The 16,304-nt window shown below is 35.8% G+C and overlaps 1 protein-coding gene across 2 annotated transcripts in view; it reads right to left on the bottom strand.

Moving 5' to 3' along the window:
- The window catches only part of ATP10D (ATPase phospholipid transporting 10D (putative)), a 110,050-nt gene that overhangs the window by 62,730 nt on the left and 31,016 nt on the right, over nucleotides 1-16,304 (bottom strand). For both annotated transcript variants that reach the window (XM_058547002.1, XM_058547001.1), the window contains exons 3-5: nucleotides 13,910-14,104; nucleotides 4,189-4,393; nucleotides 2,148-2,233 (exon numbers count right to left, since the gene is read on the bottom strand). In XM_058547002.1, the coding sequence (XP_058402985.1) occupies nucleotides 2,148-2,233; nucleotides 4,189-4,393; nucleotides 13,910-14,104 (486 nt within the window). The remainder of the gene's footprint in view (nucleotides 1-2,147; nucleotides 2,234-4,188; nucleotides 4,394-13,909; nucleotides 14,105-16,304) is intronic.

Genomic DNA, 16,304 nt, shown 5'->3' with positions numbered 1-16,304 from the left:
CAGCATGGCTTGACAAGCGGTGCGTTGGTCTGCACCCAGGATCCGATCCCGTGAACCCCAGGCCACCAAAGCGGAGCACATGATCTTAACCACTACGCCACTGGGCTGGCCCCAGGATCCATTTTTAATTTTTTTAAATGGTAAGAGGATGGATTGAGGTTCATTTTTTGGAATATAGATATTCAATTGTCACAGTATCATTTATTGAAAAGACTAAGCTTTCCTCACTAAACTGCCTTTTTATCTTTTTCAAAAACCAGTTGTCCATAAATGTGTGGGTCAATTTCTGGACTCTATAATCTTTTCCATTGATTTATTGGTCTATTTTTATGCCAAAACAACACTGAATTGATTATTGTACCTTTATAAGTCTTGAAATCAGGTGGTGATAGCACTCCAACTCTGTTCTTCTTTTTCAAAGTTGTTTTAGTTAATATAGGCCCTTTATATCTCCAAATACATTTTTAGACTAAATTTGTCAATTTCTAAAAAAAAAAAAAAATCTTGCTGGGATTTTGATTGGGATTACACAATCTATAGATCAATATGGAGGGAAAAATGACATCATTAACAATATTGAGTCTTTGAACTCCTGAACAACATATATCTCTCCATTTATTTAGGTCTTTAATTTCTCTCAGCGGTGTTCAGTGGTTTTCAGTGTGCAGGTCTTTCACATCTTTTGTCAGATTTGTCCTTAAGTATTTCATTTCTTCTATTGTAAGATGCTATTGTAAGTTTTATTTTTAAAAATTTCAATATCTGATTGCTCATTGCTAGTATGTAGAAATACAATTGATTTTTTGTATATTAATCTTGTTTCCTACAACACTGCTAAGCTCACTTACTAATTCTAGTAGCTTTTTTGTAGATTTCATCAGATTTCTACAAAGAACATCACACCATCTATGAATAAAAGATAGTCTTACTTCTTTCTTTCTTATTTGATGGCTTTTATTTCCTTTTCTTGCCTGACTGTGCTAGCTAGACCCTCCAGTACAATCAAAGTGTGAGAGCAAATATTCATGTCTTGTTCTTGATCTTAGGAAAAAAATATTTAGTCTTTCACCATTAAGTATAATGCTAGCTATAAGTTCTTCATAAATCTCCTTTATCAGGTTGACAAAGTTTCCTTCTATTTCCAGTTTGCAAGAACCAAAGTTAGATTTTGTCATATGTTTTTTCTACATCTATGTGATGATCACCTGGTTTTTCTTTTTTAATTTGTTAATTATGGTTTGTTAATATGGTGAATTACACTGTTTGATTTTTGAACGTTAAACCAACCCTGCATTTTTGGGATAGGTCCCACTAGGTCATAATGTATTATCCTTTTTATATATTGTTGGATTTGATTTGTTATAATTTTGTGTAGCATTTTTACATCTATGTTCATGAGGGATATTGATCTTTCCTTAAATGTCTTTATATGCCTTTGCTATCAGGGTAATGGTATCAGGATAATTCTGGTCTCAAAAAATGAGGTGGGAACTTTTCTCTAGAATTTTCTCACAGGATCACCACTACGAAGTAGATCTAATTGTCTCCTCTTAAAAATCAGGAAACTAAGGATAAAAAAGAGTAAATAACTTGGCTCAAGGCATAAAGCACTTGAGTGGCAGAATCCATGCCTGAAATTAGGTTAAGACTCCAAATTCTAGCTGCCCTTGCAAAAGGGATGCCACAAGAAGCCTCCAGAATGAACACTGCCATGGCTTCCCATGCTTTTTCTTAGACATGTTTCAAAATCATTGGCTAGCTTTTGCTAACCAGAATTGCCCACCTGCTACTCTAATTCTGAAGAAAGACAGTATCCTATCATGTCAAGCTGCCAGTTCTGTTCATACACCTCCTTCTAAACAACACATCTTGGGCTTAATATGGAGCTCATATAAAACATTCTTATGCTACTGAAAGAGATTCTAGGATTACTTTAAAAACAAAGTTACTTTGTTGCTGTCGTTTTTAAAAAATACATAGGTAAATATTTACCAAATTATTAAAATAAGCCAAATTTATAGGTGGCTAAACATATGGCCTTTAGTGATTTAACTTGAGTATACATACACAAAAACTCTATTGAGTTAAGTAAAATTGCAACTCATAATTCCACTCATGCCCACAAAGGTAAGTCACGTATAACTCACAGGAAGCCTCGGAATCTGCTGAGGTCATTGTTTGGACTTTCACATTCTATCCTACTGGAGAATTTCTCAGGATCAACTTCAGAGTCCTAAAAATAGTTTTTTTTAAAAAAATCACAAAACAAGAATTCAAGTTTAAACCCTTGATATTTAAGTGTTTATCCTTTCACCAATTCTTAAGATAAAACTAAGGCATTCTTGCCACAAAATTTATATCAGAAATTGCCCAAATGAAGAAAAGTATGATGAGAATGTCTGAATCATATACTGGAATTCGTGTAGAACTCTGCAGAAGAGAGCATCTACTCATACAGTAAACACTATTATCTAGAAGAAGCTGAAAATACTTTTGTTGCTGTTCTTAACCATATAGTTAGTTTCTGAGATTAAATGTATATGTGAACGCTCTGAACACATATGCATTTAATCCCAGCAAATTTTATTAAAAAATCAAAAAATAAGCTGGATATCAGTATCTTACAAAATTAGATAATTTTAGAATGCTTTATGAAACCAATGAGTATTTGCTGGGTGCCTATAAAAGCAAAGTGCCTTTATAGAACATACACATGGATTCTATAAGGCATGAACTTACTAAGCATAAGCCATATGAACCTTTATCTCATTTCCTTTTTTTAATTAGTTTTTTGGCTAGTAAGAGAAATGCTATTGATCTATATATCTCCTATATATTAAAATGTATATCATAACAAAGACATGGAAAATGTGAGTTATATGAACAATTATTAATTTTTGAGTTCCTTTGATGTGCTAGAATCTATATTATGCATTTTAAATACATTAACTAATTTCTTCTTTACAGCCCTATAAGGTGGGTACTATAATTAGGTCTAATTAACAGATAAAGAAAGAGACACACAAATAGGATCAGTAATTTGCTAAAGGTCTCACAACAAGAAGGTGTTTAAAAACAGGATTACAATCCAATTCATAGGATGCCAGAGCACTCACCCTTAACTGAACTCAAAGTGTGCTGATCAATCAACTGGCATCACCCTCAAAGTAGGTATCTAGAAGTGTGTAATAGAATTCCAAGTTGTAGAAGATTTTGCCAATGTCTTAGATACAGGAATGCTTACAAAGTGACAATGACAAGCTGAGAGACTTATCAATCAGAGGATCTAAATGAAATCCACAGATAGAAAGATGGGCCCAATGTGACATCAGGTGATGAAATTTACTAAAGATAAGGATCATTATGTGACTAAAACATTTTTTAGTTTACAAGTATGAGATGAAGGAAACCTGACCTAATAGTAGTTCAGTTAAAAAAAGACCATTAAATTTTAAAATACTTCATCTCAAGTGCTTCCAGAGAACGGGAAGGGAAATTGATATTTAGGTATTATGCATGATGTTTTTACATATATTACTTCATTTGTGTCTCACAGCAATGCTATGAGGGAGACATCATCATTTCCATTTTAGATAAAGAAACTGAGGAATAAAGTGTTTAAGTGACTTGCCCCAAGTCACACAGTAATTAAATGGAAGAGCTGGAATTCATTCAAACTCATGTTAAAATAACTTTAAAGTTCTTGTTTCCCTCACCAAAGCACAGGGAAGGGTCTAGAAGAGGCATGAGAAGCTACAAGCCTCAAAAGGCCTGGGTATATAAGTAATTATAGATTGTAGGAACAATGACCAATTTATGTCTCCAGCTTCAACAAAACATAACAAAGAAAATCTAAGCTTAAGAAAGATAAATTAGGAGGCGATTATTTCTCTGGCAAAATAATTTTACAAACTGCAAAATAATTGTTAGTTTCCTTTAATTCAGTTCCAAAAAATATATGATTGCCAGACCGAAAATTCTGACCTCCAAAATCATTATATCCTATTATCTATAAAACATAGCACACCCCCACCGATATCTGAAAATGGATTAAGCTTTCTGGAATTCTATTTTGTAATGGTAAAAATGAATTTAAAAATCTCTTTATCTGTATATGTGAAAATGAGCTCAGTCATCTTGTGAAAAAAACATTGTGCATAAGGAGCCAACAGAGATCACGTTATTTACCTGCTCTGCATATCCCCGAACCACCTGCCTCTGCTTTAAATTGCTCTCTCCGTCAAGACCGGAAGTCTCGATGTGACAGATTCCATCTGGATCAGTGGAAAAGAGTAAGACCATATCTGCAGGAGTGACCTCATTACAGGAGAGGCGGATAAAGTCCCCAACAGCAACATCTTTCCAGCATCGGTGGACATATTTTTTCTCTTTCCTAAAATTGAAAAAAAAAAAGTTTAAAGAGAATATCAAACCAAAAACAGTTTTTTTTTACAATAGTTTTTTTTTTTTTTAAAGTTTTAGTGTATAATTTAAAGCATGTTTAAAGTATTAGGGTGAGTTTTAATCCATTAAATGCTAAAAGGGAAGCCAGAGAATTGGTAAAACCTAAATTCCACAACTTGTTTCACCTAAAAATTGGTTACTAAGCTGCTAAAACATATTTTTCAGCTCTTTTCCTGTGAGATTTTGAACCATTAAGCTGTTTGAGTATAATTCTGGGATAAAATTAAAATTAACATTTGATGAGCTGATTCATATATGAAGCCATTCCTGCGTTCTGCCTGCAGTCAGGTACCAAGGATCTGGAAGTGCACAAGACACCTCGTCTGCTCATCTAGCAGATAGGATGGATAATTAAACACAAAAGAAATGAAATAAGATATCCAGGCACAACATTTAAAAAATCATTATACCACCATATTAACACCTCTAATTATCATTTAATAGAAATCCTGGTTAAATCAGTCCTAAGTCTGCTGCAGCTGATTCCTAGAAAAGAGAATGGCGAATTTTATCTCCTTTCAAAAGTATAGTTTTCCCATTCTATGTATTTAATTCTTTTTAAAGGAAAGGCACGTCATTTGAGGTTGATTTAAATACTTTGCTTTATGTTAAAGTTTTTGCCAAACTTCTCATACTTTTTTGTGTCAACAGCACGAATTATGTTCCATAAAGCATTTTCCTTAGAGTAGAATGAGGACACTTGTATCATAGAACATAGTATCAGCTAGTTAAGCAGCATTTCACGTACCACGCTGCCAACAAATGTTAGGAATTTCTGTCTCATTTCCCTATTGCCTCCAAAATATCCATAAAGAACTAGTATTTGTCATAAAAATACATTCATTTTAAAAGCAAAGATTTATTTTCTATTACATATATGAGGCTAAATATTTCAATTCTTTGTCAACAAAGCCTAATAGACAGTTATATTCTAAGTTATGTGACCTATATATTAAAAATTAATGTATCAGATTAAATAGAAATGCCACCTTAGGCCAATACTTGTATATAACTTCTGCTATACAGAATCATATCTACCTAAGAAGTATATTTTCAGGACGTATTCTTCCAAAATACCTAATGCTCCAGGTTGAATCCAACTAAAGAAAATCCTTGGTTACCTAAAGAGTTTGTTAGCTCGTAGAAAAAGGTAAATCAATGGTTTATTTTGTCTTTGCCAATCTTTCCCTCGCGTTTGTGCACACTGGTTCACTCTTCCACGGAGGGAAGTAACAGAGAGAAGATCAAAAAGGTAGTCAGGGGCCTTATTTTGAAGGTTCAGTCCTACTGCAGTACCTAGGAGTAGGGATTTCATTCCACAGGAAATGAGGAGTCACTAAAGGTTCACAAGAAGAAGGATGTGATCCTATTTCTATTTGCTAACTCCTGTAACAGAGTAATGGATGGACTTTTGGGTGGCAGACTAGTTAGGAGTGGGAATGGCCAAGAAACTAAAGGAAAGTTATTGAAATAATTCGGGGGAGGGATGAAGACGGTCAGAATGAAGGCAGTAGTGACAGGGATGGATCAAGGAGATTAAATCAAGACATATTTGGGTACTAGAGACAACCAAGTTTTACGACTTACTACATGTAAAGGAGTTATCAAGGATGACACTAGGGTTTCTAACTTGTACAAGGGGATGATGGATGGTCCTTTCACCACGTCTCAGATTTTAGAAGCAACTGATTGCATCAGAGGAAATAATAAATACAGCTTGGAAAGTTTTCATTTGAAGTGGGATACGCAGTTGAAGATGTGCAGTAATTTAAGGGTTCTGATCTGAAGCTCATGAGTAGAGATGTAAATTTGGAAGTCCTAGGTATACAGAGGGCAGCTGACACCAGATAAGGATATGCAACTCCTTAGGGAAAGAGACTTCAAGGTGGTGGGTGATAGGGAAGTGGAAGAAAATCCAAGAGAAAATGATGTCAGAGAAATCAAGGGAGGAGGAAATTTCAAAAAGGGAGTAATCATAGTAAAAAAAAAAAAGCCACAAAGGGGGTCATGCCTATGGTATTTGGTTATTAGGATGTCTGCTACCAAGCTGATAGCATAAAATTGTTGATGTGGAGAGTGAAGAAGTGAGATCGCCAGTGAATCAGGGAATGACTGGAAGTTGAAGAAGTAGAATACTTCATGAAGTTTATCTCTGAAAGAAATAAAGGGTCGGGGCCATCCTGGTGGCTTAGTGGTTAAGTGTACGCGCTCCACTACTGGCGGCCCGGGTTCGGATCCCAGGCGCCCACTGACGCACAATTGTCCGGCCATGCTGAGGCCGCGTCCCACATACATCAACTAGAAGGATGTGCAACTGTGATATACAACTATCTACTGGGGCTATGGGGAGAAAAAAAGGGAAAAAAGGAGGATGAATGGCAATAGATGTTAGCTCAGGGCCGGTCTTCCTCAGCAAAAAGAGGAGGATTAGCACGGATGTTAGCTCAGGGCTGATCTTCCTCACACACAAAAAACAGAAATAAAAGGCGAAAGTAAGTCAAGAGAAGTGCAAGCGAAAGGGAAAAGTGCAAGGGAAAGTAAGTCAAAGGACAGGAGGATGAGAGAATCAGGCATATACACGGGATGCAGGGAAAAAGCCCATCAAGGAGGCAAGGTAGAAGACAGAGGACAGAGTGAGGGATGTTGGTGGAGGCTACGGAGAAACAACAAGGAATGGGATTATGAATACAGATGAGAGAATTACTATCACAAACAAGGGAGTTACTTCTTCATGTAAGGTCGGAAGAAAGTAGGTGAAGATGTGGATGATGTAAGAAGGAACTTGAGGTACATAATTCATGCCTAATGACCTCTACTTTTTCTATGAAGAAAGCTATAAGGAAATTTGCTGAGAATTTGTGAAGGTAAGGAGAGAAGACAGACTTGAATATTAGAGTTAAGGATTTTATTTTTCTTACAAACAGAAGTCGGATTCCTCTAAGGGACAAAGTTTATTTACTGTATATTGGAACAAAATTCAAATGAAGCCAATTTTACAATTGCATTTACTTGATTCTTCCCCATTTGGAGTACATACCAGAATTTTAAAAAAATAGCTCATTTCCCCAATATTTAGCTAGTTTAGGTCAGTAAACATATACTGATGTTAATTTATGCCAGTTACCATGTTAGGTGCTAAGAACACAAAAATGACTAAGATATGGTCACCACCCTTCAGAAGTTATGGTTGAAATTTGAAAAAGAGACACAAACAGTAACTTGGTAAGAGAGAAGCATGCACAGGCTATTATGGGAGCAAAGAGTTGCGACATTTAGTCCTGGAGCAGGTGAGTCCTGAAGGATGATCAAGAGTGAGTCAGGTGAAGAAAGGTGGGACAGTACATCAGTCAGAGAGTGATGCTGAGAGTGGAGGCACAAAGACAGGGGCCATGAGAGAGCATGGTGTGAGAAAGCAACTACAAGCTAAGTGACAATGCTCACTGCCACATTTAATTAGCTTTGAAAATTTATCATTGTGGTAGATTCAAAGTGAGGCTATATTTCCTTCCCTGATACAGAATTAAAACTAGTAGGAAGACTTTCTTCTTCTCCCACAGCCTAAACGTAGAACTAGAATTTCTTACATTTACTTGGTTGTCTGTGCTTCTGTATTACTCTCACTGATCAGGATACAGCTCTCACAATCTCTCCTTCAGGCAAACTTCTAGACCCATTTTGCTTTCTAAGAGTTCAATATCAAACGGTTCTGCTACATGAGCATTGGGAAAAGTTGGAAAGAATGCACACGGCTATTAACAGTGAGTCCACTGGGGTGGGAGTTGGAAAGAAGGAGGGAGGGATAAGAATAAAGCATGGAGAACGTGGACGTCTATTTATTTTAACAAATTTGAAGAGAGAAAGAATGAGGGGGCCGGCCCTGTGGTGTAGGGGTTAAGTGCGCAGTGCTCTGCTGCTGGCAGCCTGGGTTCGGATCCCGACTGTGCACTGAGGCACCGCTTGGCAGGCCACGCTGTGGCGGCGTCCCATATAAAGTGGAGGAAGATGGGCACGGATGTTAGCCCAGGGCCAGTCTTCCTCAGCAAAAAGAGGAGGATTGGCTTGGATGTTAGCTCAGGAATGATCTTCCTCACAAAAAAAAAAAAAAGAGAGAGAGAGAGTGAGATTATGAATGAATTTTTCTTTTTGATGTTTTTTAGTATTTTTCCAATAAAATACTAAAAATAATTTATAATAAGCAAATAATGAATAATCACTGGACACAACAGCAGCTAAGATTTATCAAACGCTTTATATTTATCGATTCATTTAATTTTCATATCAATGTCACGTGGTTGATAATATGAATGCACTATGGCCCCCCTTTTACTAATGAGAAAAAACTAGCTTTGACAAATTAAGTAACTTGCTCAAGGTCACACAGCTCCAAAACGGTCCTGGGATTTGAAACAAGGCAGGTAGCTCTAGAGTCCACCTCTCAAGTACTGGACATCACTCCGAGCTATTGTCACTTACTGATGACCACCAAATAATACATGGTATAATTGTGTATTAGAAGTGAATTTCAAGAACCCACTATTTTGGAAAATGTCACATGTAAGGTTAATAAATCTTAGAAGGCCACTGATACTTAACCTCTTCGAGAATCATGAAATTCCACGGATTTATGAGATAATGCTAAAATATTAACATTAGCTAGTATTTTGAAACTTCTAACATCAACAACATGGTTATTTTTAAAGATCAGAAAAGTTCCTTGAGGGCAGATATTGTATTTATTTTTTGTTTAAACCTCTAAACTTCTCAATGCCTACAACACAATAGGCACTCAAATTTGTTGAAGGATTAATAGTTTTGTTTTCAAGACATTTCTATTATCCTTGAAACAAACCTTAAAACCTTACAAACCGCTGCGATTTTAAATGCAACCTTAAGAAAATCAAGTTTTCTATAATAGTTCATTCTAACTTAACTGGGGTGTAATAAGGTTTAAATGTTTAATTTCTATATTAGCGTTTGTTATTTCCCCGATGATACTTTCCCAAAGAAAATTAAGCACTTTGTGAAAGACCACATATTACAAATAAGAACTAAATTATCTGCATAGAAATGTTAATATGCTTCTTCCAAAAGCTTGCAGAATTTAACGGCCCCATACTTTCATCTTAATTTTGCTGAAAAATAATTTGTTCTCTAAAAGTGGTTTCTTTATATTTCATAGGAATTTAAATTATATTTAAATCAACAAGGCATGGTCTTATAGCTTACCTTTATTTCTTTATATTCTCATAATTTGTTTCAAGAACAATTGGCGGGGGGTGGGGAATATAAGCATTTATTCTTCTACAACCCCAAACAAAAGCAAATTACATAGAATATAGATAAAAACACAAAGAATTATCCGATTCTATTATGAAATGCAATCATAAAGTGTTATCTTGGAATAGACCTTAAACAATTGAATAGAATATTGCATCTCATCTTTAAATTTATATGCAAATCATCTAAAAGAGATCTGCACTATGTTTAAAAGGACACCCGAGAAAAAAATTATATGTACCAGGTCTCCCATTAGGCAATTTTAATATTTACAAAATCATACAGGGTTTTAAGGAGTTCTCAAATATTGATTAAAAGACTTGATAATGTGACAATCATAAACTCTAGCTAGTAGTTATTAACCTGCAATAATCATAATAACAACCTTTACTTAGCACTTAGAAAGGGCTAGGTACCATGCTTACTGTTTTGTTACTATTACATTCTAATGAAGGGAACTAGGGTTTAAGTAGCTTACATAATTTGCCCAAGGCTACACAGCTACTAAGTGAGAGAATCAGGATTAGAACTTTTTAGAACAACATAGAAAAGCAAACAAACACACATTATCAACTCTAAACTAGCAGTAAAAATCAGCAATTATTTATATACAAGAATTTCTATATAAAATTACATGTAAGAAGCATTTTTTCCATTTGCTAAATTTGGTATTAGCTGGGTAATCTCAAAACTGGTCAAAATTTGGACTTTGTTCATCATATAACCATTATAAAATACTATTTCCTGCAGCTATTTTTTTTGAGAGCAGAGATTGTATCAACATTTCACATCTCTATCCTTGGCATATAATAAACACATATCATCAAAGGATAAATAGCACTGTTTCAGTAAACTGCTCTATGCCTTTAAAATAAAAATCATGGGCTTTTACTATTATTTTCATTTTTCTCTATGATACATCAGTTTTTCTGGTTCCCTTTAGATTAGATATAAGTAAAAAAATTAACTAATTTTTCCTAAGTATAGTTCTTACCATCTTACAAAGGAGGAAAAAAATTATTTTCTTTGTAAATCTTTAAAACAAATGTTGAGAAAGCCACTGAGGAATTCTAATAATGAACAAAATTCAAAACCCTGCAAGTTTCAGCTTAAATATCACTTCTTCAGAGAAGCCTTTGCTAACCATTTCCTCTATGGCTCACATAAAATTGAAAACAATTATATTATCAGGACAAGCCTTTGAGTTATTTTTCTCTCAAAACAAAACAGAAATTATATCATCTGGTTGAACTCTTGGTCAGTCAAAAGAGCCTTAAGTTTGTTCATAACATACTTCTGTTTATTATAAAACTAGACTTTTGAACTTAGCTATCTTTTATTTTGACTTGGTAACTAGAATAGAACAGAATCTCTAGTCTGACAAATTCAGAATTACTGAATTATAAATTTAGAGACTATACAAGGGCACTAGAGTCAACTCAAGAAATGTACCGAATGCTCTGGATCTCAGAAGCAAGAGTGACAGCATCTGTCCAACGGCACCTGTGAAATCTTCTCAAAGGCCAAAATAGGTGTCTACCTTTGGGCTCAAAGCTCAGTCTTGTAGCCCTTCACGTTTTCTCCTTTGGGGATTTATGTCCAACTCCTAACTTCAGAATCACCTCTATGGACTGATGACTTTGAAATGTCTCCCTGTAGCCTTCCCTTCCTTACAGAGCTTCTGCACTATGTTCCTACTTGCCCACTGGGCATTTCCACTTGGATGTCTGTCTTGCCATCATTTCCGATTCATCCTACCTGAGGTGAATTTAATGCTCCCTATTTCTATCAGTGAGACTTTTATCCTCCAAAGCTCAAAAATCACAGAAGTTCACCAAAGTCAATTGGGTTCTTCCTCACAATATCCCTTCCAGCAAGCCCTTCCTGTACTTTGCACCTACTCCCAGTAGTGCCCTGGGTTGATTAGTAGAGGCAAATCTACTCTATTAGTAGAAGCTTTTCCCAGGACTTGAGAAGACCAGCTCACCTAAAGCACAGCTTTCACCACCTTACTTCTCTGCTCAAAAGATGGATTCTCTACCACTAAGGAAAATATCTATGATGGTTAATTTTACACGTCAACTTCAGTGGGCTATGGGATGCCCAGATATGTGGCTAACCACTATTTCTGGGTGTGTCTGTGAGAGTATTTCTGGAATAAATTAGTATTTGAATTGCTGAACTAAGGCAGATGGTCTTCTCCAGTGTGGGTAGGCATCATCCAATCCGTTGAGGGCCTGAATAGAACAAAATGGCAGAAGAAGGTTCAATTTACTCTCTGCCTGCCTGACTGCGCTGGGACATGGATCTTCTGACCTCAGCACTCCTGGTTCTCAGGTCTTTAGACTTGGACTGGAATCCACACCACTGGCTCTCCAGCTCTCGGGCCTTTAAACTATACTGCTGGCCTTCCTGGGACTCCAGCTTGCAGATGGTGGGACTTCTTAGCCTCCATAATCAGGTGAGCCATTTCCTTATAATAAATCTCATTCCTATTGGTTTTATTTCTCTGGAGAACCCTGACGAATACAATGTCCAAGCAGTAGCCTGGTGATGAAGTCCCTCCACAGTAGGCCTCAAACTCTCTCTCTAATTTTTGTTTCTCATTACTGCCCCTTTACTTGGTTACTCCCCTCAGGCCAAGTTAATATACTTACTAGCCCCAGAACAGTCCATAACTTTCCTACCTCTGAAATGAAAAAAAGTGACACCATAAACTTGCTGGTAAAGCAATTAACATATTATATTCAGAATTTCCAAATCACTTCTAATCATAACTCTTTAAAAAGTAGATACATTTCTCATGAAAGGGAACTCCACAGAATTAATACTATAAACTTTGTAATTCATTTTCATATAAGCCATACAAATAAGAACTTAAATATATTTCTCCTCTTTAATTTAGTAATTCCATTTCTAATTATAATGGTGAAATAGTCATAGATCTTCATAACTTTTGTATAAGAATACTCACTGAAGCATAAATTCTCAAAAGTATATAAATATGGGAAATATTTAAGTAAATTACCTTAGAGTCATATGACAGACAATGCAGCTATTAAAAATACTTTCGTGAAAGATAAAGACATGGGAAATGTTTATGGTGTAATATTAGGCTAAAAGAATTAGAATAAAAACAATATATGTAGTACAATCTCAACTTTGTAAAACATACAATGTGCACAGGACTTGAAGGAATATACCACAGTGTTATAAATAGTTGTCTCTGGACACTAGCATTGTAGGTAGAATTTGTAAATGTAGACATATAATATATAGCACAGTTCAAAAATCACATTACTGGACCTTATTCTTGGATACATAGTCTTTCTATTTCATAAATATTGGAAATACAAGTCTCCAACAGAGCAAATATACTTCTGAAAACATCTCTTATTACAAATGTCCTCTGTTGTTGCTGCAATGGGAAGGGTTTTATAGGTCTTTAGTTTTGTGCACAAAAAAGGATACTCTTCTCCATTTTTCAGAATCCCTTTCCTCTATAGGTAGCTCGTCTTCTCTTTCTCATATCCCATCTTATTTTTCATATCCATTCATATTTTTCAAATCCCAGTCTCTTCTTCTTCTTTTTTTTTTTGTGAGGAAGATTAGCCCTGAGCTAACATCTGACGCCAATCCTCCTCTTTTTTCGCTAAGGAAGATTGGCCCTGAGCTAATATCCGTGCCCATCTTCCTTCACTTTATATGAGACACCGCCACAGCATGGCCTGACAAATGGTGCGTCGGTGCTCGCCTGGGCTCCGAACCTGTGAACCCCGGGCCGCCAAAGCGGAGCTTGCGCACTTAACCGCTTGCGCAGCCGGGCGGCCCCTCCCAGTCTCTTCCTAATCCTAAACTGTAACATCTAGGATTAAAAACTATCTGCTTGCTTTCCTTCTTATGATTTGAAGTGTAATTCTTTCAATTCCACTTATATATAAGTTATAGAAGTTTTTGCTTTATCAACTCTTGGGTTGACAATGGCTTATACACTTTTGTTTTCCTATGACACCTGAACTAAATTCATTGTAGGAATTTAATAAATATTAGTTGAAAATACCACCACCACAAAAGGATCCTGGTCACACCCAGGGAGTTAAAAATGTAACACGGTGCATGCTTCTAAATGATACGTATGTATTCCTGAGCAAGCTCCTGTCATACTTACCCACTGTAAACTTTAGTTACTAAATTGTTGATCTGTTTGTCAATTTTGTATTTTCGGTAATCTTCCAAGCCATCTTTAATTGCGATAATTGTAAGGACCACCACCAGAGGCAGCATGGTAATTTCCTTTTGGAAAGCCTCTACCAAAGGCACCCAGTTCAGGACAACTAGAAACAGGAAATATAAATTGGCGGCTCTGCAACCCAAACACACATAAGGAGGTGTTAACAAATCATGCAAAACCCTGAAGCAAAAGAGGCAAAATACCATAGGGTGTTCTCCTGTAAGCTACAGAATAGAGAGAATACAGAATAGAGAGAACCAGCAAACACTAACAAATCTGGATGAATGATTTATTACCCCTGTAGACATCTGACTCATGGCACACTTTAATAAATGAGAGGTATTATTTATTGAATACATAATAGTAAATACCAGAGTGTGACAGTCTTTAGTTGTGTAACACATGATATAAAGCATAATAGACAATACTTTTTTCTTTCTAAAAGTTCAAAAAATTTAGAGGAAATCCAGTGTTAATGCATCATAAAAAATCAATTTTTAAAAACCACTCTCTAGCCTTCAGAAGTTAATTTGTATGTCCACTCATAGATTCAAACAAGGCTCAAAAGAAGTAGAAAAGCTTGAGGGTTTTTTTCCCCTTAAGACCAACCCGTCTGTTTCTTCTTTTATCTTATTCAGAACCACTTTTTCAGGGATTTCCTCCAATCCTCTATATTATTTATTCAAATACTCCTCCACTGGCCCCTAAGGTAAATTCAAATGACCCTTTTCCTTAAGAGAAACAAAAAAAATCTCAATCCTGCACAGCCCCTTGAATTTTTATCACATATTTTTCCTGTTAACCATCAAACTTCTCAAAATAATCTACACATACTTCTCCTTCCTCACCTTCAACTCCTTTTATGCTGAAATCTTTTTATTAACCTTTTTGCTACTTCTGTGGCTTCAACTATTTCCAGGTGGACTGTATCCAAATCTATAATGCTGGCCCTGAACTCGACTCAAGTTTCAGATTCTAATTCCTTCAAGTGCAGTAGATTGCAAACTCCATCAAAGAAACACTCACAGCATTTAAAGCCATTAACTCAACAAATTCACATCTGTACTTTAAAAATAGCCACTGTTCAATAAATGCATACAGAATGTACATAGAATGAATAATTAGAATAAATATATGTGGCATGAATAATGCCACGTAATAACTATATGCGGCATGAATGTCGAGAATCTCTATACTCACATTAGCTTCTCAATCTCAACCTTTACAAAAACAAAATAATCTTCCAGCCAAGTTTCTTTTTATTCCTGCCTTTACTTTTTCTCTTTATCTTTCTGATCATAGCAACTGAATATGTTCACATCATCTTTTACTCTTTTCACTTAATTCCCCACATTTAATCCATAATATCTGTAATCAGTTATCCTTCTTTTCATTCCCACCTTGTTCAGATCTCCATTACAGCTCACCAGGATACATACATCTTCCTAAACGTTCTCTCTATCTTCGGTTTGTCTCTAATTGTGTTAGAGAAGACTACTTCCCAGGCCTCAAGCAAATATTCTGTGCCACTGCCTTTCTGCCTTGACTCATACTCCTGCCTCCATCGCAGATGTGCTTTGCTGACACCTCTGCTTTGTAAATCTCACCCATCCTCCATAACTAAGTTCAAATGCCACTTCTACTTCTCTTGCTCCAGCTAATAGTATATTTCTCTTTTTTGAGGCCTCCATCCTACTTTGTAGCACATTAAAAAACTCATCACATTCACTATGTCTTTTTATTGTTTGTAAACATATATTGTTTCCTTTGCTAAACAACAAACTCCATAAAGAAAGGAGGAACATTTATACTTGCATTTCCTTCGGTGCCTAAACTCAAAGAACTTCAATAAAAACATATTAAACTAATTATGTTGGTGTTTCACCTAATAACACCTTACATCTGCATTTGCTTCAGAGCTCTATTTCTCCCATATTATCAAGTAAGAAAAAGCTAAAGTTAAAATGCAGCGTGGTTTAATGGAAAGAACCCGAAAGCAAGAGCGAGAAGCACTCAAGGCCATAGCCCCTGGTCTGCTGCTTATCACTAGCATGCCATTGGCTAAACCACAGTGCAAAAAATAGTTTCCTAATCTATAATATAAGGATAACAATATCTTCTCCGGTCAAGAGAAAGCATCTTACCAAGTATAAAGTGCTATGTGAATGTAAGGGGTAAGGAGTCATCATTCCACCAAAGACTGTACCAGAATCGCCAAAGATGATGTCAAAAGTCTTAGGCTTAGGTAACATACAATGTTATAAAACTGAAAAATTTTATATATCAACTAGAATGACAAAGAAAATTCTAAGATTTAAAAACAATAATAAAT

Source organism: Diceros bicornis, chromosome 8 (genome assembly GCF_020826845.1).
Source record: "Diceros bicornis minor isolate mBicDic1 chromosome 8, mDicBic1.mat.cur, whole genome shotgun sequence".
NCBI lineage: Eukaryota > Metazoa > Chordata > Mammalia > Perissodactyla > Rhinocerotidae > Diceros > Diceros bicornis.
This window is presented reverse-complemented; position numbering and strand designations above follow the sequence as displayed.